The following is a 25,826-nucleotide window of genomic DNA, read 5'->3' as shown; positions in this document are numbered from 1 at the left end:
GAAATTTATTATAGTATCTAGAATATTATGTTTTAAAAATACAAAATAAAATTTAAATTTTAATAATTAATAAATATAATTAATAAATTGAAATAATATTATAATACTCTCTTATGTTTAAAATATTTCTTTTATATTTTGTTTACAGTAAAATATATGTAATGAATAAATAAATAAAATATCTCAAATTTCAATAAGATATCCAATTGATTGTATAAAATTAAAAGTATTATTAATTATAGATGGTAATTGTTACAATTATAAAGATTATTAGTTTATTTATTTTATTACAATTAAATGAATGATAAATTTTTAATTGACAAAATATATAAAATATTTTTAATATTCTACACTAAATATTCCTTTATTTATTATTATAATATAATGTTTTAGCTTGCTATTTTACTAATAATTAATATATTATAATAATTAATTTAATTTTATCAATTAACAATAAAAATATTATAATGTTTATGATAATAATCAAAGAAATATATACATTAATAAAATATTAAATTTAAATTAAAAATGATAAAATTGTATCTATGTATATATCTATGTATATATTATTTTATACATATATTAATGTAATCATAAGAAAAAATAAAAAATTATATATTAGATACAAAATATTTTATAAAAAATTTTTTTAATTTTTTTTATTTTATTACTATATAAAATGTATAGTGTATAAAATCCATATAGTAATAGATTTTTATCATCTATATTTTTTATTATATATTAATTATTTTTTGATATTTTTTTTATAATATAATGTTATAATATTATAATATATGTTATGAATAATATATTATAATATTTCTTATTTATTATTTATTATATTTCTTATAATAATTTAAATATTTTTATTTTATATTTATTTTATTATTGTATAATAAAAGAAATTTTTGATTTATCACTAAAAGTAGTACTCTAGTGAAATTTTCTATTTTAAACTTCTAATATATAAGAACATTGATTATTTGTTTTAATTACAATAGTAAGATATAATAACTTTTTATAACATTTATAACAAATCAACATACATATTTTTTAAACATTTATTTTTTATTTTATTATATATCTAAAGAATATACTCTCAGTGTTAGTATTATGAATGTACTATTCAATACGTTATTAAAAGCGTATGGTTCGTGGCTAAGTAAAAGTTAAGTTTATTTGTGATAAACTTTTATAAACATTTTATATATAAGTAAAATTATACATCAATACTTTAAACAAATCATTTATAAAAAAAATAAGCCAAAAAATTATTTATTAAAAAAGTAAATAGAAAAAATAAAAATTAGTAAATAAGTAAAAAATGGCATTAATTAGAAGAGCAACTCATGCTGGTAGTTGGTACGCAAGTTCTGGTAAGCAATATTTAAACTATTTTTAATTTATATAATTTTAATATAACATTTATTTATAATTTAATTTTATAATTATTTATAATATTTTTTCTATTCTTGTGTGTATTCATTATTATATATTTCATGACATTCAGTTGATAAATTATCACAATTCTATAAAATTCAATATATTTTGACATAGTAATATATTACATGCTAATATATATAAAATAAATTTATTATTTATTAATTAATATATTTTTACATATAATATATATATATTATATATATTAATTATAAATTATTAAGAAATAGATTTTATACTACATATAATTTTGAATACAATATTTATATTTACTTTTTACTATTTATATTTAAATTTATATGTGTATATGATAATATATATATATATTATAATATATAATATAATATATATATATATATACATATATATATATGTGTGTATATTATATTAAAATATAAAATAATTAATTTTGTGATAATAAAGATGTTTTTCTTTTTTATTACATGTTATTAAATATTAATTTTTTTGAATAAGAATTGAAAATTTCATTTCACATTTATATTAATCATTAATTAATATTGATAATTAATTAAAATTTAACATATAATGTAATCTTCAATTTAAAAATGAAAATTAATAATGAAACGATTATAAAATATACTAGAATTAATAATAATAATGAAATAATTGAAATTTGAATTATTAATTTCAATAGACAAATCAATAAATAAATTTAAATTAATATATTTATAAATTTATTTAAATTTTCATTAAAAAGATTAAATGAATTTTAAATTACATTACTTTTTTGTATTTTTAAATAAAGTTTATTAGGAAGAAAATTAATAACTGTTCATAAAAATTATGATGAAATTTTTTTTAAATATATAATGTTTTTAAAAAATATAATACATATTTAAAACTAAAAATATAAAATAAGAAAAAATTAAAGAAATATCATAAAATGATATTTTATAATTAAGTATCTATTGAATAAGTGTTTTATGATGAAAATGATTAAATTTTAATTTTCATATAAAAATAGAGTGATATTTAAAATGAATTCAATAAAACAAATCATAATTATTTATAATTGAAAAATAAAAATTTTTTGATATAATTAACAAATAAAAATGTTTCAAACTTATTAAAATTTCAATAATAAATTATTATTTAAATAATGTAATTATAAATGATTTGGAATATCTAATTAATGTTAATTTAATAAATATTAATAATATTTTTTTGGATAAATAATGTTATATATTATTTTCTTGTTGTATATATAAACAAACAAAGTGTTTTTTTTAATGTATAAAATTTATTATCAAATTAATATAACAAATGATATACAATCACAAACAAAGATGCATATTATTTTAAAACATTCACAAAATAAAATTTATTTTTTAAAAACAGAATATGAATAACATATTGAGATTCAAAAACAATGTAATATTATGGAATTAATAGCATTGAAAACATTATATAAATTTTATATATATATATATATAATATAAAATAAAATTATGATTCTTCTAAAAAAATTTAGCATCCAAGTCTAATTTTCTTAAAAAAAAAAATATTGAATAATATTATTTTTTTTTTGCAATAAATGAATTTTTGTTCATTTTGTAAGTATAAAATTATATGTTTATTTTTCTATTATTTAAAAATTTTCTTATGTAAATAATTTTCTTTTGCCTCCAATATATTATATATATTATATATATTATATTATATTATAAAATTTTATTAAATAATCATATATTTTTACATTTTTTAGATACGAATAATATCAATAATATCTAATAATATCAATTATTGAAATAAAAAAATAAATAAAAATTGTGATTTAAAATCTGGAATATCGTTCAAATTGCAATAAAAAATAATTTTTTTTTAAATATACTTTGTTATAAATTTAATAAAAAAAATTTATTATTATGATTTATTTTATCTATATTATTTCTGTTTTCATAAATAAAGTATAAAAGCAGATTTTTATATATTATTATCAATAAACATTTTTTAGTAAAATATTTTATATTTTTCATTCAAATCTAAAGATCTGAATATACTTTTTCACTTTATTTAAATATAGTTGAGTTTTGATATCCAATATGATATCCAATATTAATATTTAAATGTGATGTATCATAGCAATCAATGTTTTTTATTATTTGGTCATTCAATTTTATCAAATTATATATAGTTAGTATATATAATTATATAAAATTTATATCAATACTCATTCATTCAAATATCAAATCATTTATTTAAATTCAATAAAATTAGAGATAACAAATTTAAATTTAAAGAGATTAATATTAAAGAATGCAAGAAAAATAATATATTTATTAATATTTCATTCATATACTTTTATATTATTTAAATAAAAGAATAATAGTATTTTTATTTAGATAAAAAAATATAAGTATATTGTCAAATATTCAAATTTAAGTTCAGATATTCTTATTTATAACTAATTCTCAAAATGATATAATGATTTTTCTGAATAAAAATAAATACTTTTACTAAAATATTAAAATATTCTTTTTGTTATAGAATATATAATAAATATTAATTATTGAAAATATTATTTTATAAAAATAATATAATAATTTATCAAATTTTGTTTTTTATTAAAAATTAATTATTATTATTTATTATTTATTAAAAATCAGATAAAAAATTAGATATAACTTTTAAAAATAATAAATTAAAAATTGAAAGTATTATTTATTATGATTATAATTATTTATTATAATTATTTATATTACAACATTTTTTTAAAATATTTTTTACTATTATAGAATTATAAAATTAATTATATATTTTATTATATTAAATTTTGAACTTAAATGCTGAATTTTATAATATTTTAAAATATTATATAAAATATTATTAATCTTTTGAATTATTTTATTGAATGTGACTCAATATTAATTTTATTCTTAGATATTTTTAAGTTGAATTCAATATTTTTAAATTTCCATCATAAAATATATTAAATATAAATGAATAAATATTTTTTACATATATTTTTTTATGGTTTTCTTTTATCTACTAAAATTTTATTTTTTGCTAAAAAATATGTAATAAATTCATAAATACTAATTAACATATCAGATTAATAACATATCAGATAAAGATTCAATATTATTTTCAATACAATTATTAAAAAAATTATTTAATAAATTAATTTCTATGAACCAATTGAGCTATTGGTTTTTTATTTTTTGTAATATATTTCAAAAAATCTAATAGTTATTAAAAATAGATAAAATTATCAAAAAAAATTTTTTTTAAATATTAAAAATTCAAAGGAATAATAAAAATTAATTTTGATTAATAAATTTTGTTTTTTATTAATTAATATTATCATTTATTATTTAATATTATATTATAATTAATATTATATATCTTTTGAATACATAGGATTGGAGTTGAATAAACAATTAGAAGGTTGGTTGAGTGCTGCAGACTTATCACATGGACCTGCTAGAGCAATAATTGCTCCGTCAGTAATTATACATTAGAATAATTTTTAATTAAATTAAAAAATTTGTATTGAAATACAAATGAAATTTCACAGACATGCAGGTTACAGCTATTGTGGAGCATGTGCTGCTTTTGCATATCGCCAGATTAGTCCTGTAGTTGTGTAAGTTTTTTTTATACTTTTTTGATGTTTTAATGATAAAAAAGTATTTAATAAAATAAAATAATAATATTCTATAAAGTTTAATAAATTCTTCTCTTTAACAAAATAAATAAATTTATGCATTAATTATTTTAAATATTTTTAAATTATAGAAAACTAAGTAACTTATTACACAATTATTATTATTTCATTTTTTATTTTTATAATGAATAAATTTAAATTTTTCTGATGAGGTATATTTTTATTTTTTTCTATAATGATAGGTTAATTTAATATGTTTATTATATAATTAACAATATAATTTGTACAAATTTATAATTTAATATATTATTAATTATAAATTATATAAAAATATATTTAACCTTTCTTATTTAAAATTTTTGAATTGTTTATATATCTATTATATTTTGCAATAATTTTTTTTATTTAGATAAATAACATCATAATATGCATATAACTCTTTTTTGTAATAATTTTTTTGTAATAAAAAAGTTCTTGAAATATTTGCATGATTGTTTTATTATAAATATAGAAAAAAATTCATGTAAAATGTATAAAAATAAAATAATTATTTTAATATTTTTAATTTATGTTATTTAAAATAAGAGATTAAATATATAATGTATTATTATTATATAGGCGTAGAATTTTTATTCTTGGTCCATCACACCATGTGAGATTAGCAGGCTGTGCTCTTTCCTCTGCTTCAATTTATCAAACTCTTTTGTATGATCTACATATTGATCAACAAGGTAGAAATTCTATAATATATTAAATATTATATTAAAATTTAAATTAAATTATTGTCAAAATTTAAAATAAAATTTATTAAATTATGATTATAAATTAGTATTAATATTATTATAGATTATTATAATTTGAATGTAGATTTTTATTCATGCAATAGTGTATAGAGAACTTGAAGAAACTAGACACTTTGAATGGATGGATTTAAACACAGATGAAGAAGAACATAGTATTGAAATGCAATTGCCATTTATTGCAAAAGTTATGGAAGGGTATGTTTATAATTATATTTATATTTTTTTTATTTTTTTATTTATATAATTGCTATATAACAATTCATTTATTATTTAAATTTAATTTTTAATTTCAAATTTTATATTAATATAGGTTTAAAGATTCTTTTACAATAATTCCTATATTAGTGGGTTCATTAAGTCCTGAAAAAGAAGCACTTTATGGAAGATTATTAGCACCATATATGGCTGATCCACAGACATTATTTGTTATATCTTCAGATTTCTGTCATTGGGGTCAACGGTTTCGCTATACCTATTATGATAGATCCTGTGGCCCTATTCATAGGTCTATTCAAAATCTTGACAAAATGGTACATAAGATCATAAAATATCACTTATTAATAAATGTTTCATATTTATAAATATTAAATATTTAATAATTACATAAATAAAACTTATTGATATATCATATTTTGTTATTATAAATGATCGTAAATAATATTATTAATATCATATTATAAATAATTTCATACTTTTCTTCAAAATTCACAGGGTATGGATATCATTGAAACATTAAATCCTACAATGTTTAATGATTATCTTAAAAAATATGGTAATACAGTATGTGGTCGACATCCTATTAGTATTCTTTTACAGGTAATGAATTTCATTTATATATAAATTATGGAGCTGCATACACTTAGGATCAAAAAATATGAAAAAATATAAAAATATAAAAAATATATAAAATATTATTAAAAAGTATAAAAAATATAATAAATATATAAAATTATAAATTAAGACATCTTAAATACAATCATTATATATGTGAATTTTAAATTAAATGAATTATAACTATGAATTATATAAATTATATAAATTAAAAACATTTTTCGTAAAATATTCAGAAAATATTAGATATGATATATAATTATAAAAATTGCTATATTAATTTAACTGAAATATTATGTAAATAATGAATAAATTTTTTAGATTTTAACAGAAAAATTATTTTGAAAAATTATTATGGTTAATAATAAAATTATTATCTGATAAAATTTTTACTATAAGGATTAAATTTGTTTATTGTTTAATTATATTAAAAATGATTTTAATAATTTTTAATAAAACTTATATAACTATTAATTTTAAACATTTTTAAATAATATAGAAAAGTCTATAATAATAAAAATTTAAAAGTCTAAAATTGTATTTTTTTATATTGAAAAAATCTTAAATATAGATATATTTTCTGATCTATTACATGTGTATGTAGCTTTCAATATTTGAAATATAATAAATTTAAAAACTTTCTTTATAAATCAGTTTTTGAAATTATGATCAATATTTTTAATATCATAGTTTTTATTTTAATTCATAGGTAATTCATAGTCTAAAAGGAAATACTAATGGTCAAAGAATGAATTTGAAGTTTCTTAAATATGTTCAAAGTAACCAGTGCAATAATATGAATGATAGTTCTGTTAGTTATGCCAGTGCTTCCTTGGTTCTTGAGTGATACAATACACTTTCACTATTACTTGAAGAATTTGCAGAAAGAAAGTATTAAAAAAATAAAAAAAAATAAATAAAAAAAATATTTAAAAAAGAAATAAAAAAACGGCAGTAATAATCTATTAATCATAAAAAGCATTAATTATAATTTTTTAAAATTTTGTTTTTAAAAAAATAACATTTAAAATCAAGTTACAATTTGCTATTATATTGTATGGAACTTTCTCAATGGCTTGAGAAAGAATATTATATTAATTTGTTAATGAATGTGATGAATAGAAATGTACTATCAAACTTTTTGCTTGAAAAATATTTCGGTTTATTACTTACAAGAAATAATCAGTACTTCCAAATTTCTATTATGGAAGGAGCTTAAATATTTCTTTGCTTTGATTAGTAATTACAATTATAATTACAGAAATAATAAATATATAAAGTACATTTTATATATACTAAAAAAGCAGAAGGTTCAATCTATTGATGAAAAAGAGAAAAATTCAATCTAAAAGAAAATATTTAATTATCAATTTATTTGATTGACTTTATTATAGCTTTAAAAATTGTAAAAGAAATAACAAAAAATATTTAATATTATTTTAATATTGTATGATGTTATTAATTTAAAGTTTTAAGGAAATAAGTTGAAATTATAATAAAAAATTATAGTAACTATATTGTTTATAAAACGTTAAGAAACATTGAAATATTTATAAATTTATAAATTATAATTTAAATATAGAAGAATGTTTATTATATTTGACTATGTTAATTGTAATTTTGTAAATTAAAAATATATTGTTAATATAAAATTATTATTTATATATATTATTTTTTTTAGAAATCTAAATTTTTATTTATATATAATTTTATAATGTTTAATTTTTGATTATTATTATTATTATTCTGATTATATTATTATTCTGACAATAAATATTAGGAAAATTAATAAATAGAAAATATTTTGACATAAATTGCATTTTTTATCTCAGGGATTATAAACTTAAAGCTAAAAATTTAAAACTAAAATATACCTCTTCTAGATCATTAGAATGAACAATCTGCAATTGATCAATATTAAATGAAATATTACAGATAAATAGCACATACAACTTAATCATGTTCTCTTTAAAACAAAGCAATGAAATGATCTCATATCCTTCCTACTCTTTATTATCTTGTTATTCCTTGTTAGTGTAAGAAATTATAAACAAATACTGTATTGTTATAATATCAGAATATAAATGTGAAAGAGAATCAGTGTGAAAAAATATTTACATAATATGTAACTATTATTGATATTCTTTTACTTTTAATAAAGTATCAATGTTAAAATAAAACATTTTTGTATTAAATTATACATGAATTCGTTTTGTAATAAAATAAACTATAATAAATGAACATAACATTGGATAATTTTATTTATAATTCTTTATTTTATATAAAATTGCATTTGTTAATACATAATATATGAAATTATAAAACTGATTCTTTGAAAATATTTTTTATCTTTATATTATATATCAGTAAATTGATAAGATATGCATTTGTATAAAAAATATAAAACAATTTCATAGTCATTTAATAAATAAGAGAAATATATATATATATATATATATATATATATATGTACTTCCAAAAAAAATAAATGAATTTAAATATGTATATTTAATTACTCTTATATATTTACAACTATTAAATATCTTTATAAATTAATAAAATTACAATAGATTTTATCAAAATAATTTGCTTATTTATCTCGTAGAAGAAACTAATATACTTGCTAAGTAAAATAAAATTTATATTAAGATATTACATTTATTTTTATATCATACTGTTGATCCAGTCCTATGTAACAATCGGAAATCAAATAAAACGTTAGAGTTGTTTGTCCTTAAAAAAAATTAAATTTTTAATGAAAAAAAAATAAGATAATTACTATCATTAATACATAGATAAATAATCATAGATATAAACGAAAATAAAATTACCTAGTTTTGATGGAGCTGTGAATTGTAACTGATATTTCCGTTGTTCATTTATTGCAGATGCTCGTTTTAGAACTAATAATTCTTTATTAGAAACATTACCTAAAATTAAAAACCAACCTTCATCCTTTCCTTTTTGAAACAAAGGACAATGTGCTTTTAAATTATTAGATTTATTTTTTCTTTTCATTATAATATTTAGTATGTAATCTTGATCCTTGTGAATATTTATATAATCCAAATTATCAGATTTTAGAGGTATAAATATTTGATTTTTTTGTTTATTATCATCATTATCTTCATCATAACTTTCTAAGCTTAACTTAATGCAGAGCATTGGCATTTCTTTTATCACTTGATATATCTAAAAAATTATTAATTATTAATATATATATATATATATAGAAATATCCTAATATTATATAAAAAGAATATTATATTATTATAAGAAATTATATAAGAAATTATATAAAATTTCAGAAATGTGAAAATACATAGTTGTTTCATATTAATGAATAGATCATAAAATTATAAAAATTATTCTATGAAATATTGTTTTATAATATTAAAAATTGAACATATTTACCTGATATATTTGTTCTTGCGAAAAACTTTTATTAAGTATTTTTTTAAGTATTCTAATATCTTTATTATACATATTGAAACATAATTCAGGAAGAGTAAGCGATAATGTTGAAAATAATTCTAAATGTTCTGAATTTACACATGGCAATGTAGTAATTGCTGATTCATCAATCCATCGAGCTTGAATAATCATTTGAAGTACATTCATTATCATAATTGTATTTGCTAACCATCCATGATCTGCAACTGCATCTATCATTGCCTAAAAATAAATATATTTTATGCATATAATAATATTGAAAATATTTTAATTATATATATATATAATTATATATAATATACACACACATAATATTTTTATACTATTAAAATTAATAATATTTTTAAAACAGCTATGGATATAATAAAAAATGCAGAAAATACTATATATTTTTTGTAATTTATATTTTTACATCCTATATAAAAAAGAAATTAAGATCAACAAATATAAAGATATGTTTTAAATTACTGATGTTAGAATTAAAAATTATTTTAATTTTATCTTTTTAATAATTTAATATAATAATTTGCATATTAACAAATATCATTAAATTTTTAAATAAACTTATATAAAATACAATATTTTTTTTTAATTATACATACTTGTATAATCCTAATTGCCTGATCAAGAACTGATTTTAAATCAGTAATGTAATCTACACATGGTAAGGGAAGTCTTGAGAAATGTGCTTGAAGTAATAAAAATGCTTTGGTATGAGGAGAATTATATGAGTAATTATCTACTTGATAACGGCACATTTTACTTAATTCCCTGTTCAAACATTAGGATAAAAATCATCATTTATTAATATTAATTAGAATAAAATGAAATATATTTTTCTTTTTATTATTAGAAATAATACTTTACTCATTTAATAATTCTTCATTGTGTCTTATTGGTAATTCATTATATTCATAAGAATTACATAAAATATGTAAACATTGTTCCAATGTAAGAGATTCTTGTAATGATTGCACAAACATTAACATAGTATGATGCGATAAGTAATAAAATGATGCTATTTTACCCATTGAAAGTGGATATAAAATTTGTTCTTCCTAAAATTAATAAATTATAAATTATTTTAATGTGAAATAAAATTATTAATTATAGAATAAAATATAGAAATGAAATTTTAATTGTATTCTATTTACCTCATCAAACGCCACACAATATGAATCTATTAATACTTTTAATGTCTTATCCACTAAAGAAGACAAGTATTGATTAATAGCATAAGGTTCTAAAATACTTAAATTATAATATCTGGGATTTTTCATTAATCTTCTAAAAAAATATGTCCATGTTAAATAATCTAATAATTCTTGTTTGTTTTTAATAGTATTGGCTACAATTTCAGCATTTATATGATCTGGCAGAACAGCTAATAAACTTGATTCTACTGGGAATGGATGATGTAAAAATTTCTTATAATAATTTTTTTTTAAATCGTGTACTAAAACTACTGCTACTCCTGAATTATCAAACTGGGGTCTTCCCGCACGACCCATCATTTGTAGTACGTCTGTGATTGGCATGTCTACATAACGGTGTTGTTTACCATCATAATATTCTGTTCCTTTTATTACAACTAAATGAGCTGGAAAATTAACTCCCCAAGCTAAAGTAGCTGTTGTAATCAATACCTAAACATATTTTTATAATTTTAGATAATTATATTGTATTATAATCATGTAATTGTATCAAAATTTAAAAAAAAGCAAAATTTTTATAAAAAAATTTCACTAATTTCATTATTTTTTACTTTATTATATTTAATATTTATTTAATTTCATCATATTAAACAAAAATAAAATTAATATCCATTAAACCACATACCTGAATTTTATTGTTAACAAATAATTCTTCGACAATTTTTCGATCTCTTTCTTGAAAACCTGCATGATGAAGTCCAATTCCAAAAGCAAGTGTGAGTTTCAAATTTGAATCTCGTATATGACTCAGAATATTATTCATTTCTTCTTCTCTCATATGTAACCATTGCTTAGGATTATCTTCTCCTGCAAGATATGCAATCAAATCTAATGCAGTTAAACGTGTTTGTCTACGTGAAGAAACAAATACTAAAGTTGGACTAGTCGGAGCATGTTGTTTAATTGCTTGAAAAGTTGGTCTATTCATTGTTGCCATTCGAGGACAATAATTTTTCCCTGGAAATCCAGTTATATGAATATCTAATGGTACAGGTCGTACAGATGGACGAAAATTATAAAGGCCCATTTCTTTAATACCAAGCCAATTAGCTAAATCTACTGCATTAGCTAATGCTGTAGAAAGTCCAATAACTCTTAATTTTTTTAAAGTATGACTAGAAATAAAATTAGTTCTTGAAATAATAACTTCTAATACTGGTCCACGATCTTCCCCTAATAAATGTATTTCATCTATAATAATAAGTGCAACATTTTTGACATAAAGTCTTGTTTGCCAACTTCTACTAATACCATCCCATTTTTCTGGTGTGGTTATAATAATATTTGCATTTGCTATAACTTTAATATCTGGTGATACATCTCCAGTTAATTCTATTACTTTTTTTCCTAATTGTTCTTCAAATCTAATTTTCCAATCCTTCATTCGTTCTCTCACTAAAGCTTTCAATGGTGCAATATATACAATTTTTTGCGTTGGATATTGTTTAAATACTCTAAACATTGCAATTTCCGCAGCAATTGTTTTTCCCGAACCAGTTGGAGCTCCTAACAGGACATTATTGTCTGTATGATATAAACAATGAAAAATTTGTGTTTGTATTGGATTAAAATGAGAAAATTTATAAAGTTTTTCAAATAATGGTTCTTTCAATGCTTTTACTGGCAGAGGTTGTACTTCTAACAAATCAGTATATGGTGGATATACTTCAGGTAAGATTAAATCATGAAATGTTAGAGGCAACATATATTCAGAACCCAACCAGCGATCACTTATTGCTCTTACTATATATTGAGTAGGCAATGGTTCATGCAATGGTATTGTCATCACAAGTTCTTGTGTAAGATTATTGTAAACCATTTTTCTTGTCATAGTAAAATATTCATGATGATAAATAAAATTATTATCTGGATCTTCTATCCATATCCAAAAAGGTTCAGAAGTTTTACCATGAATGTTATCATTCCAATGAAATTGAGGATATATTTTTAAATGTATTCTTAAAACTGTACGAGTAATAGGTTGTAAATTTGATTCCATTTCTAATGCAGGTAATTCTTTGCAACATTTTTTCACCAATATTGCTTCTTTCTGATTACGCAAAATATCTCCAATTTCTTTAACATTCATATTATTTAATCTTTGAACTGTCAAATCATATTGTTCTATCTTATCAATAATTTCTAAAGATAAACAAGAAAATTGACATAGAGGACTTCTATCACTCCATTGTTGTATTTCGAGTACTTTTGCTATTTCTAATAAACGACCAGCCATTATTGCATTATTTTGTCCTAACATAATTTCAAACAATGCTCGAAATATCCGTCCTGCATTTTGTACAATATATGCTTGATCAGAAATTAATGAAAACGCATTAACTCTACCATGTGACAAATACGTTTGTAATAATATATTAACTTTACCATATATATTTTCAACACCACCTTGAACTGTTATATTACAATATTCTTCAAATAAATATTGTAATTCCTCCATTTCATCATCTCGCACTTTTAATTGTTCAAATTCTTGAGAATATGATATCATAGAAAATATTTCCGCTTCAGTCATAATTGGTTTTAGAAGTGTGTTAAAAATTTTAATAGTGTCGTATTTAAGATAAAAATGACTCGCAATTCGTCCTAAATTTGTTGTGCTCAAATCTCCAGTATTTATATTATATCGAATCATTTTAGCTTCATCTAATGCTTTAGCTGCTTGATCTATTAATTCTTTTCTTTTTTGCTCTAAATTTTGATCTTCCAAAATAATTCTATAAGGAATTCCATAAAAATGAAAATTTAATTTCATTCGGACAAATAAATAAGTGTAGCTTAACCATTTTATTGCTTCTTCCACGTTCGATATTGTACCTAATGCAATTTCAGCATTTAAATTATCAGCTAAATATTTAATGAAATTGCTTTCTATAGGTATTTGATTTGTTAATAATGATAAATAATGGTATAATTTATTATGGGAAGTAATAATAACAGCATGACCAGATACATCAAATTGTGGTCTACCAGCACGACCAAAAATTTGTAAAACATCTAATATATCTAAGTCAATATAAGAACCATGTTTTGCGTCATATATTTCTGTTCCTCTTATAATAACAGCATGGGCAGGCAGATTTACACCCCAAGCTAATGTTGATGTACATATTAATACTTTAATTAAACCATCTGCAAAATATTTTTCAATTAAATTTCTCTCTGAACGTAATAAGCCAGCATGATGTACTGATAATCCATTATTAAATAATTCACTTAAATACTTCGTACGTGATTTAGCAAAAGCTTTATTTATAGTTTTTATTCCTTCAGGTATAAATAATTTAAGTGTACCATGTTTTATTGCTAAATCTTTTAGTGTATTTGCCATTCTAACAGTAGCATTTCGTGCATGTACAAATACCATTACTTGATATCCTTGACGTACCATATCTATAACATTATTATAACATACATTATCCATGTAATTCATTTCTTGTAATGACGATGATGCTTTTACACCAATAAATGCTTGACTAAGTGGTACTGGTCGAAATCGATGATCAAAATAAAAGAGTCCTATGTTTGAATTCACTCTTAAAAATCTTGCAACGTCTACATAATTTGGCAATGTTGCAGAAAGGCCAACAATTCTGATCATACTTTGAGAAGATTCTACTTGTCTCAAAGTTCGAGCAACTAAGGCTTCAACCACAGGCCCTCTATCACCATGTAACAAATGTACTTCATCGATAATTAACAGTTTTACAATACTTGTGAGAGAAATATCTCCGGTACCTTTTCTAGTAACAACATCCCACTTTTCTGGTGTGGTAACAATCATTTGTGTTTGTTGAATTTCCGATTTGGTTAATTGCATATCTCCAGTTAACTCGCGAACAGATATACCAAGACAATGAAGCTTTTTGCTAAAATTTGCTGTCATTTCAGCTGCTAAAGCTTTCATTGGAGTTATATAAATTATTTTGAACTGATTTTTCATTAATTGACCATGTTCAATATGTTGCTTCAATTGATGTACTATAGTTAACATAGCAACATTAGTCTTTCCAGCTCCTGTTGGGGCACAAATTAATAAATTCTCATTAGTATGATATGCTACATCAAACACAATACTTTGTATTCGATTTAATGATTCAATGCCATTAAAAGCCATTTGTCCAATATCATCTAATGAAGATACCATAATAGGTTTATAATCTACATCAAGTGGTTGAGATTCTGGAATAGGTATAAAAATTTCTTCAAATGTTTCTGTATCTTTCCTTACAACATTTTGCGGTAACATTATTTTTTGTTTTGATACATAACCAGTTGTATTTCTATTGTTCATATTACCATCAAATACAAAAGGAAATTTTTCTCGATCTATATTGACACTTTTTTTAAATATAGGTGTGTGCATTTCTATTAATGCTTCATTTTTTTTTAAAGTCAATTCTAATGGTTCAAAGCCATTTTCTTCCAAGTCTCCCTTTCCTTCTCGTTTAGTCGTTTTATTTAATTTTTTTTCATGTTTCCGTATTTGTTTTTGTAATTGTTTTTCTTTTTCAGATTGAACTGTTACTTGACCACTGATTACAGGTCCTTGAATATTACATTTTTTTTGTATCTTTGGAGTAGAACTTAAAGCTATAATACTTTTTTGATGTTGAATAATATATTGAATAAATTCTATAGATTCACAACCTAACAAATCAACTAATTCGTTCTCTGAATTTTTAGAACCTAATTTAGTAATTATGATCTTCTCAAATTTTTCTAAAGATATATCTGCAAAGTTCTTTGTATGATATGATTTCAAGTTTTCTTTATATGCTGCCTTATCAAACTAAAAGAAAAATATGAAAATAATTTAAATTATTTTTAAAAATAAAAATTAATATAAATAAATTTAATACAAACTTCTGTTTTAAATAATTTTGTAGCTTCATTTTTATATTTCATTGAGAAATTATCAGTACTTTGATTAATGTTGCCCATAGACATACTACGAAGTGTATTGGTATCAGGCCATAATACTCTTGCAGATTTATATTCAAATTTTGGATCAAATAAACCATTTTCCAATACTTTAATATTTTCTTTTCCGTTTTTTATAAGTATTAAAGTTTCTTCATTTAATTTTTCTCGAATTTCTGTAATTATCTATAAAAAAAAATAGTTTTTTATAAAAATTATTTAAAAAAATTTAATTTAATTTAGAAATAATTTTTAATAGACTTTTATTATTATAATTATTTAAAATTATATTATTTTTTGAAAAATGATATGAACAATAAATAAAATTTCTTTTTAGAAAAATTAATATAATTTATAAAATATTTAAAAAATTTATTTAAAAAAATTTAAATATTTAAAAAATTTATAATATATTTATAAAAGAACTTGTATAATTTAAAATAACATATAAAGACATTAATAAAATATAAATAACTGATATCAAAATATTTAGTAATTATTATTCTTATTTCTTAAATATGGATGTTTGTAAAATATGTAAATAAAAAACTTACAAACTACAGTTCATTGATTTGAATTTATGAAACTTCATTTTTCAATTAATTCCATTCTTATGACTTGAATTTACATTCATAGTTCTGAAACTTCCTATATTGTATTAATATAAATAATTTAATGCTCAATAATAATCATTATTCAAAAAGTTCTTATTCTTCATATATCATTCAAACATTTCAAATATTAAAACTTTTCAAATATATTCAGTTTTTCAATATATTAATATATCAATAGAAATATCTCTAAGAACAATAATAATTTGCATAAGTAATATATGTATACTATATGTGAACCAATAAAGATATAATAAATATATTTTGAAAAATACATTGAAAAATATTTATTTTTTAATATTCATTAATTTTTTCTTAAGATTATTTACAAATTTATATTAAAATTACATGAATTTTAATTGTATAGTAAAATAAAATTATACCTTCATCATATGATTAGCATCATGGAATTTCAAATTTCCTGCCTTTTCTTTTAAAATTTTAAATTTTATTTGACTTAACAACTTGTCATCAATTAATAATTGTAGAGTAAACATTAAAAATTCACTTATAAGTTCAAAAGAACATTCTCCTAAAATAATAAAAAATAAACATCTAGATTAAAAATACATTTTATAATTTAAAATTATTACATACCAAGTGCTTCTGTAGCAATTTGACGTAGTTTATTAAGATGAAATAAAACATTTTTGGATACATGTTTACATAAATCTTGCCAATTGAATTCACTGCAATGTATATAATATAAAATATAACATATATAATTATAAATATTAATTACACAATATTATAATATTTATTATAATATCATAATAAATTATAAATAAATAGATTAAATGCAATATATTATGAATAATTTAATAATTAAAAATATAAAATATGTTAAAAAATTGTTATTCTATAATTAGAAAAAATATTTTTGCTTCATAAAAAACATTTAAAATTTATACCTTTTAAATTTGCTATGTTGTTCTTTTTCTTTTCTAAATAAATCATTTGGTTCTAATTCCTTTGTACTTTTTATACGTCCAAGATTCGTGAACATTCGTAACGATCTTGTAATTCGAGGTAATTCTGGCATTTTTCATTAATAAATTCACTAAACTATGTTTTACCTATAACATATACTTATAATTCATATTTGAAAGAAAAGTATATTTATTATAAATTTTTTTTTTAATAAAAAAAATTTTTTATAGAAAAATAAAATGATAATTAAATTTCATTTTATTTATTAAAAAGATTTTTTCTATAATTTTTTATAGTAATAATATAATTGGTTACCATTAATTAAATTTCAAAAGCAATTATAAGTATTCATTTATTTACCATTAAAAAGTGACAATCGTATATTAAAAATTTATAGAAGTTAAGATTAAAAAATTATTTAATTTTTTTAATTTTAAATTTTTTTTTTAATATAATTTCAATTTCATTAAAATATAATAAACATATTTAGTTACTTAATTTTTTTAATTTCAAGTTATTTTTAATAATTTTTAATTTTATTAAAATATAATAAAATATAATAAATAAATTAATATATTTTAGAAATTATATATAATTTAGTTTATGTATTTTAGAAGTTATATATAATTTTAAATATTAAAAAAACTACATTTTAAAATTGATTATTTATCTTATCTTTTTGAATGTTGTTTAATAAAAATTTTTATTAAATATTAAATATTAAACAATATAATATAATATAATATTATCTTTAACTAACAATTGTAAACAGCTATGCATTACTTACTTGCATTACTTGCATTACTTCTCACCACGATATGACGCTTAGCTTTGGCAAGAGGTTGATCACATGATATACCTCTGCACTAATGTAGCAGTAGTAGTAGGGATAATAGCATTATGTATTTTATTCCTGCAGAAATTCGCTGCAGGGGAATTGAGCCATTTTTCAATAGAGGGGGTAGCATACTATATTCATCCGATAACTGTTTTTCATATTTTTCAAAGCTTGCTTTTTTAAAATTATTTTTTATAAAATATTTAAAAATTTTTTAATTAAATTATATTCATCTGAATTTATTATTAATATTATATTCTATATCAAAGAAAAAAAATTATATAAGTTAAAAATGAAATATTTTAAATATTGTATTAAATATTTAAATTTATATTTTTAAATAATATTCTAATAATTTAATAACTTTATAATATTGATTATTAAATAATTTAATCTAAATATTTTATTTTAAATATTTATATATAGCTATTAATTAATACTACTTTTATATAATAAATTATTTTTAATTTTTAATAAAATATTTTTTTAAAATAAATATCTACTTATTTTTAATTGCAAAATTTATTATGTTTAAATGAAATAATTTATATATTCACATAATTTTTAACAATTTTGAATCTTTTTAAAGTAAATATTTTCACTTTTAATTATTATTATAAAAGTATTATTAAATATATACTATAATTAATTTTATTGTATATACTATAATTTATTATATGTACTATAGATGACTTGCAAATAAGAGATTAAGAAATCTATTGTTACTTGCATAAAATTTTTATTTTTAATTTTATTTTTAAACTAAATTTTAAGAAATTTATTAATTAATTAATAAAATAATATTAAAAAAAATAAAAAAAAATTTATAATATATTTATTTATATAAATATAAATGAATTTAATAGGCAAATATTGTCTATAATATGAAAACAATAATATATAATTAATATATATATTCTTATAAATTTTGATGTGTAAAATTTATGATTGAAAATAATCTTTTTAATTGTGAGAATTTGTAGTTGAAATAGTTATATATTTACAATATTACGAAATTTTAGGGATTTTTGTTGCGAGTTGTATGAATATTGAATTTTTAAATTATAAAAGCACTATATATATCAAATACAAATTATTTATAAAATTAATTTAACATTTTTTCTTTATTATACAAGATACTCTTAATTAAACGATTATATAGTAATATATTCATGGCATATTTTTAAACAATCGATTGTAGAAATGAAAAGAATAATATAACATAAATTATATAAATATAATATAAATAAATTAATAAATTATATTAATATATATAATATAAAATAATATAAATTTTATTTCAAAAATTAGTATATATTAATATTTATCTATAAATATAAATATTAATATAAATATTAAGATTTATTTATTAAGTTATAAATAATTGAAATTTATGTTAAACAAAGCAAGATAGAATGAAATATTATTATTTTTGTCATAGCGTTATCTTACTTTATTTTTATTCTATTTTATCTAATATAAATTTAAATTGCTTATAACTTAATAAATATTAATAATCATTATTTTTATATATTAATTTTTATCTTTGTTTTGATTTCTAGAATTGATTCTCCAAAAATATTTCACAAATATATTAATATTCTGTATATTTATTTCAATTATAAATTATATCATTGCAAACAGAATATTTCAGTACTTTATAATTCAATTTGAATTAAAAATGTATATAATATATTTTGTTTTAATATGTTATAAATGTAATTATAAATTTATTAGTTTTTGAACTTTTTAAATATTTTTGTTATTTAATTGTAATTATTTAATTGTAATTATAAATTTTAATTGTAAAATTTAATTTTAATTCATTTATTTTCCACAAAATATTGTTATTTATATCGATTATTTAATAAAATTAAATTAGTAATAAAAAATGTATTAATTAATTAGGATTATAAAAATATTCATTTATTTTTAACTTTATACATTCTATATTAATTTTTCAGAAATAAGACTTAAGATATAATACATTAAATAAAATTTATTACAAATTCAATAAATTTATTTATTATTATATAGTTTGACTTATTATAAAATTACTTGATTTATTAAAATTATAAATTTTATTTTTTTTTATTAATTTATGTTAAATAAAGATTAATTATGTTAAATAAATCAAATTATTTAATTTATAATATTTTGAAATTTATTTAAAACTATTAAAAAACATTTCATTTTATTATGAAAAATTCATATAATATAATAATTATACATACATCTATTAATTTATGTATTATTAATGTATTATTAATTTATGTTATTATTAAGTATTAATAAAAAAAGATATTACAAAAAAATCTAAATTAAAATGTTAAATTATTTAATTTTATATATAATTTCGAAATAAAAGTTTATAAATAAAATTGATTTAAAAATAAACAATTGATACAGCAATAATTAATATTTGTAGTATCATTTTGACATATTTTATACAATATAATACTGATCTTGAATTCTTGGTATCGATAATTCGCCAACTAATATTTAAAATTAGAATACCTATCAAATGATTTAGTTTGTTTATATTCTCTGACTCATTTTATTGAATGAACATTAATAGTCTTTTCTAGTGATTATTATTTTTATAACATATCAACACTGAATTTATGAAAAAGACTTCGTTCCTGCTTCATTTTAAAGGAACTTTTTTATTATGCGTTAAAATATAAAGATTATCTTTATTTTGGTGATTTTATATATAGATTTCGTCAATATATAATACAAAATAAATTGGCGGAAATATACATTTCATGTATGAAATGATACTGTCATTATATTGTTTAATGAGGTTACGTCAGTATAAATGACAGTATATTAGTCAAATATAAAGTCAACCTAAAAGTCATGTAAAAAAAATATTCAAAAAGATTGGGATTGAAACATTTTGTTAATTTCAATTGTGATACATTACAATATAAATACTTTGTGAGAATTTAATGAATGAAGGCAAAACGAGATATTTTGCGGGGGGTCTTTACTGGGGTTATTGTGACCCAAGTAGACCAAAAATCCGCTTTAATAGTAAGGTAAAGAATTTTTCTAATATATTTTATTTTTTTTATCATAACAATATTACTATTATTATATAACATATTATTATATAACATTATTATATATTGTTATATATGTAAATTATAGTTTCAATAATATAATTATATTACACATATATAGTCAATACAATTTTTTATCAATATTATTATTTTTTATAATTTTTATACAATATTTTAAAATTTTTAATAAATTATATATTAAAAATATATAAATATAATATATTTATTTTATTATATATTTATTATATTGACTTATAATATTTAGCTTTCGATCAAGACTGCCAATGTAAGACTGAATTACTGATGTATGGAATAATTGTCTTTAACATTAAATACGGACAGCATCAATGGGAAACTGTTTTTCGTGTTTTAAGGTGTCTCTTCCACCAGCCACTGCCACTAGATCTTCATCATTTGATTATAAGGACGGTATGATTTTATTGATTATTATTTTTTTTTTATTTTACATAATTGTGTTATTTCTTATTATTTTATTTAATATCTATTAATTATAATTATATAAAGTTTATTAATAATCTTAATTAAAATGTATGTACATATCAATATTTATCAATATTATGGATATTATATATTATTGATACATATAGAAATATGATTTTTTTTATTTTTATTATTTTTTATTATATACAATTAATAAAAGTTAATAAAATTTTATCAATGTATTTATTTATTATTAATGTTTAATTTATATATTATTATTATATGTTATTATATGTTATTTAATTTATATGTTATTATTAAATATATATTTTTTATAAATGTATAATTTTATATATATATATATATTTAATTTATATATACATACATAATGATTTTAGAAACAATGGAACTGAGAGGTTCATTCTTAAATTCTTGCCAACAAACTGGGTCTTTAGTGCCTGAAACACATATAAATGGAAACAGAAAATCAGTAACTACACTATCAACATTCAACAATGTAGGATCTGATAATTGTGGATCTATGCCTATTGTACAAAATAATTTGCGTTCATCAAAAGGATTTTATGCACGATTATCACCATTGGGTAAATCTGGAACATCATCTGGTCTTAATACAACTACTGAATCAAAACAACAGAAAGAACCATCAGAAAATAAGTTAAATACTTTATTTGATCAATATAAGGTAAAGTTTTAAAAATTTTTTTAAATTTTTTCTTTTTTATTTTATTATAAAAATTTTTTATTTTATTTATTAATCTACATCTATATTGTATTATATCTATTTTTTCAAAATATTTTCTTTAAATAAAAAAATTTGTTTAAATTTTTATTAACTTTATTATATTAATCATATATGAATTATATATAACATTAACATTTCAAAAAGTGTTACATTTAATTTTTATTATTATATTTTATATTATATTTAATTTTTTTTATTGATATTTATTATTATTTTTATTTGTAGGATTCACATGAAGATGTAATTTTAGCTGATGGTATAGAAAGATTTTGTAATGATTTACAATTGTCACCAGATGAATTTAAAGTACTTGTTCTTGCTTGGAAATTGAATGCTAAACAGATGTGCCAATTTACACGTCAAGAATTTGTAACAGGTTTGAAAGTGATGAAAGTAGACAGTATACGTGGTATACAAGCAAGATTACCTGAAATCATTCAAGAATTAACTGTAAACAATGATTTATTTAAAGATCTCTATCGATTTACATTCCGATTCGGTTTAGATGTTAATTCTGGTCAAAGAATATTACCAGCTGATATGGCAATTGTTTTATGGAAACTTGTTTTTACAATACGTGAACCACCTCTTTTGTCAAAATGGCTTAAATTTCTTGAATGCCATCATGTTCGAGGCATACCTAGAGATACATGGAATATGTTTTTAAATTTTGCTGAAAGTATTGGCAATGATCTTAGCATTTATGATGATGCAGAAGCATGGCCAAGTTTATTTGATGATTTTGTAGAATATGAAAATGATCAAATGAACCAAAATATCAGTAAAGATGATATGAAGGATGCTTCTATTGATAATTAATAATAATAGGAAAAACTAATTATAAACAAATATTCTCATTATATATTTAATCTCTGAACATAATTATTTAAAATTGTTTGACACTGAAATGAGAAAAATATTCATCTTATAGTATTTTTTATTTATTTCTTTATTTTTTCATTATGCACTATCTAATAAGAAAAATGATTAAATAAATTGCTCTAATAAAATTATTGTTCAAAAAATTTTATTCAGGGATACATAAATTGATATATTTAATAAACATATTAGAAAACAATTTCTAATCTAAATTTGCAATACATAGTAGTATGAATCTATATAACTTTTTAAACATTCATATTTTTAAAATTTTTCAAGATATTGGTATATAGAGTATCCATTTCAATTTTTAAGTCTAATTATCTCCCAAATTATCAATTATTTTAAAAAATATTTGAAATAAAATAACATTGTTTTGAGGGAAACATAAAATATTTATAATTATAAATCTTCTTCAGATAATTTGCTTCTGAAATTTTTAGATGGCTTTTGTTTTTTTATGATATAATTATTAATTCATTTATTGATAATATACATCTATATAAAAAAGATTCTGTAAAAAAAAGTACTAATCCATATATATGAAAGATAAATAAGAATATAAGAAAGATATAAAAAAAGCACAAATAAAAACAAAAAAAAAGATAAATATCAATGTTTTAAATGTTTTTTGTTTTTCATTAATATATTAATATAATATATTTTTACAAAATTTAAGTTAAAATATCTTCTAAACTAATGATTTTTCGAAATATATGGCTTAATACTTTTTTAAAGATAATATTATGTATATATATATATATTATATATATATATATAATGAAATGCATTAATTAAAATGCATTAAAAATTATATAATTTCATTTAAAAAAATAAAGATCAACTTGAAGTTTCGAAAGCGTATTCATTTAAAAAAGACTTGAAATCAAAATGTTTCTTTCGAAGCAATATAAATTTCATCTTAAACATTTTTTGATATTTTTATAATTTGAGAGATAATGCGTATGAAATGAGATACTAAAAAAAAAAAAAAAAAAAAAAACAGAATATAAGAAAGTAAAAGAAAGAAATTTTATATAAAAATAATAAATTAAAATAATTTAAAATTTATTTAATATCTCATTTATATACAATATATATGTCATAATTTTATTTAAAACTAGTATAAATATACTACTGTAAAGCAAATTTGGTTATTTGTAATCATGATTTATGATATTACTTTAAACAAATGTATGATTTATTTAAATTATGTTCCTATTTATTTTTTAAATATCAATAATTGAACTTTGACCATGATTGAAATCATCATCAAAACTATTAAATTTTATTTTAAATATACTTGATTATATATGTATATAGTGCCATGTCTTTCGAAAACATTAAAAAATTAAAAAAATTATAAAAATTAATGATAATATATCATTGAATAATTATATGAAATGTTAATATTTTTACAAAAATAAGCTATATATTTACAATTTTGATCATCAAAAACAATTTTTAACGTCATATAAATTTTAAAAATTAATTTTAGTAATATTTCTAAAATATTAAAAATATGTTTAAACCTATTTCATTTTTAATATCCTTCTCTATTTATCAAAAGAACAAGGCAAAAGATAACAAATATATAAAATAAAATATGATTTTAAAAATAATTTGCATAGAGGATCTTTTTATGTAATATAATATATTGGAAATGAATAAAACCATCAGCAATATAGTATGTTTTATTTAAGTAAAATAAAATAAAAATTCAATTCATTGCGATTAATATATTGATGAATAGAAACTTTATTCTAAATTCAATGTATAAAAAATATATAATTATATGTAATTAAAAAGTAATTGTTTTCATATAGTTATAATAAAAAATATTATTATTCAAAAGTTTATGTAATATATATGTATAAAGTATATTAAAAACTATAAATTATAATTTAAGAAAAACAAAAAATAATAAATAATTTAATATAAAAATAAATATTGTATAGAATTATACTGTATGTTAAATTTATA

The 25,826-nt window shown here is 18.3% G+C and overlaps 3 protein-coding genes across 5 annotated transcripts; 2 read left to right on the top strand and 1 right to left on the bottom strand.

The window, feature by feature from the left end:
* Nucleotides 1–935: 935 nt before the first annotated feature.
* Nucleotides 936–8,948, top strand: LOC108002382 (protein MEMO1). The gene is made up of 8 exons (XM_062081546.1): nucleotides 936–1,376; nucleotides 4,822–4,903; nucleotides 4,979–5,047; nucleotides 5,687–5,799; nucleotides 5,955–6,066; nucleotides 6,182–6,401; nucleotides 6,583–6,687; nucleotides 7,412–8,948. Exons 1-8 carry the CDS (start codon nucleotides 1,325–1,327, stop codon nucleotides 7,547–7,549), a joined length of 891 nt encoding a protein of 296 aa, XP_061937530.1. The 5' UTR covers nucleotides 936–1,324; the 3' UTR covers nucleotides 7,550–8,948.
* A 243-nt stretch (nucleotides 8,949–9,191) lies between these two features.
* On the bottom strand, nucleotides 9,192–18,809 carry LOC108002400 (activating signal cointegrator 1 complex subunit 3). Of its 3 annotated transcripts, XM_062081543.1 has the most exons (12): nucleotides 18,639–18,807; nucleotides 17,833–17,997; nucleotides 17,519–17,610; nucleotides 17,305–17,453; nucleotides 16,254–16,496; nucleotides 11,995–16,179; nucleotides 11,310–11,801; nucleotides 11,023–11,213; nucleotides 10,758–10,926; nucleotides 10,117–10,377; nucleotides 9,534–9,894; nucleotides 9,192–9,435 (listed from the first exon to the last, which is right to left on the bottom strand). In XM_062081543.1, exons 2-12 carry the CDS (start codon nucleotides 17,961–17,963, stop codon nucleotides 9,347–9,349), a joined length of 6,363 nt encoding a protein of 2,120 aa, XP_061937527.1. In that variant the 5' UTR covers nucleotides 17,964–17,997; nucleotides 18,639–18,807; the 3' UTR covers nucleotides 9,192–9,346. The 3 variants fall into 3 exon arrangements, with proteins under 3 accessions (XP_061937527.1, XP_061937528.1, XP_061937529.1); XM_062081544.1 differs by lacking the exon at nucleotides 17,305–17,453 and having other exon boundaries at nucleotides 18,639–18,809; XM_062081545.1 differs by lacking the exons at nucleotides 17,305–17,453; nucleotides 17,519–17,610; nucleotides 17,833–17,997; nucleotides 18,639–18,807 and adding an exon at nucleotides 16,865–16,985.
* A 2,471-nt stretch (nucleotides 18,810–21,280) lies between these two features.
* On the top strand, nucleotides 21,281–25,771 carry LOC108002394 (DCN1-like protein 3). Its single transcript, XM_062081542.1, has 4 exons — nucleotides 21,281–21,733; nucleotides 22,023–22,186; nucleotides 22,597–22,904; nucleotides 23,190–25,771. Exons 2-4 carry the CDS (start codon nucleotides 22,105–22,107, stop codon nucleotides 23,781–23,783), a joined length of 984 nt encoding a protein of 327 aa, XP_061937526.1. The 5' UTR covers nucleotides 21,281–21,733; nucleotides 22,023–22,104; the 3' UTR covers nucleotides 23,784–25,771.
* The last annotated feature ends 55 nt before the right edge of the window (nucleotides 25,772–25,826 follow it).

Source organism: Apis cerana, linkage group LG11, assembly GCF_029169275.1.
Source record: "Apis cerana isolate GH-2021 linkage group LG11, AcerK_1.0, whole genome shotgun sequence".
NCBI lineage: Eukaryota > Metazoa > Arthropoda > Insecta > Hymenoptera > Apidae > Apis > Apis cerana.
The sequence above is the reverse complement of the archived record's forward strand: the minus strand, read 5'-3'. Positions and strand labels throughout refer to the sequence as shown.

Coding starts and splice junctions, on each gene's coding strand:
- LOC108002394 (XM_062081542.1), top strand. CDS start 22,105: ATGGGAAACTGTTTTTCGTGTTTTAAGGTGTCTCTTCCACCAGCCACT. Junction 22,187..22,596: donor ATCATTTGATTATAAGGACG/GTATGATTTTAT, acceptor TAATGATTTTAG/AAACAATGGAACTGAGAGGT. Junction 22,905..23,189: donor CTTTATTTGATCAATATAAG/GTAAAGTTTTAA, acceptor TTTTATTTGTAG/GATTCACATGAAGATGTAAT.
- LOC108002400 (XM_062081543.1), bottom strand. CDS start 17,963: ATGCCAGAATTACCTCGAATTACAAGATCGTTACGAATGTTCACGAAT. Junction 16,497..17,304: donor ATGCTAATCATATGATGAAG/GTATAATTTTAT, acceptor TTTTTTTTATAG/ATAATTACAGAAATTCGAGA. Junction 9,895..10,116: donor CGCAAGAACAAATATATCAG/GTAAATATGTTC, acceptor ATAATTTTTTAG/ATATATCAAGTGATAAAAGA.
- LOC108002382 (XM_062081546.1), top strand. CDS start 1,325: ATGGCATTAATTAGAAGAGCAACTCATGCTGGTAGTTGGTACGCAAGT. Junction 4,904..4,978: donor GCTAGAGCAATAATTGCTCC/GTCAGTAATTAT, acceptor GAAATTTCACAG/ACATGCAGGTTACAGCTATT. Junction 6,402..6,582: donor TTCAAAATCTTGACAAAATG/GTACATAAGATC, acceptor CAAAATTCACAG/GGTATGGATATCATTGAAAC.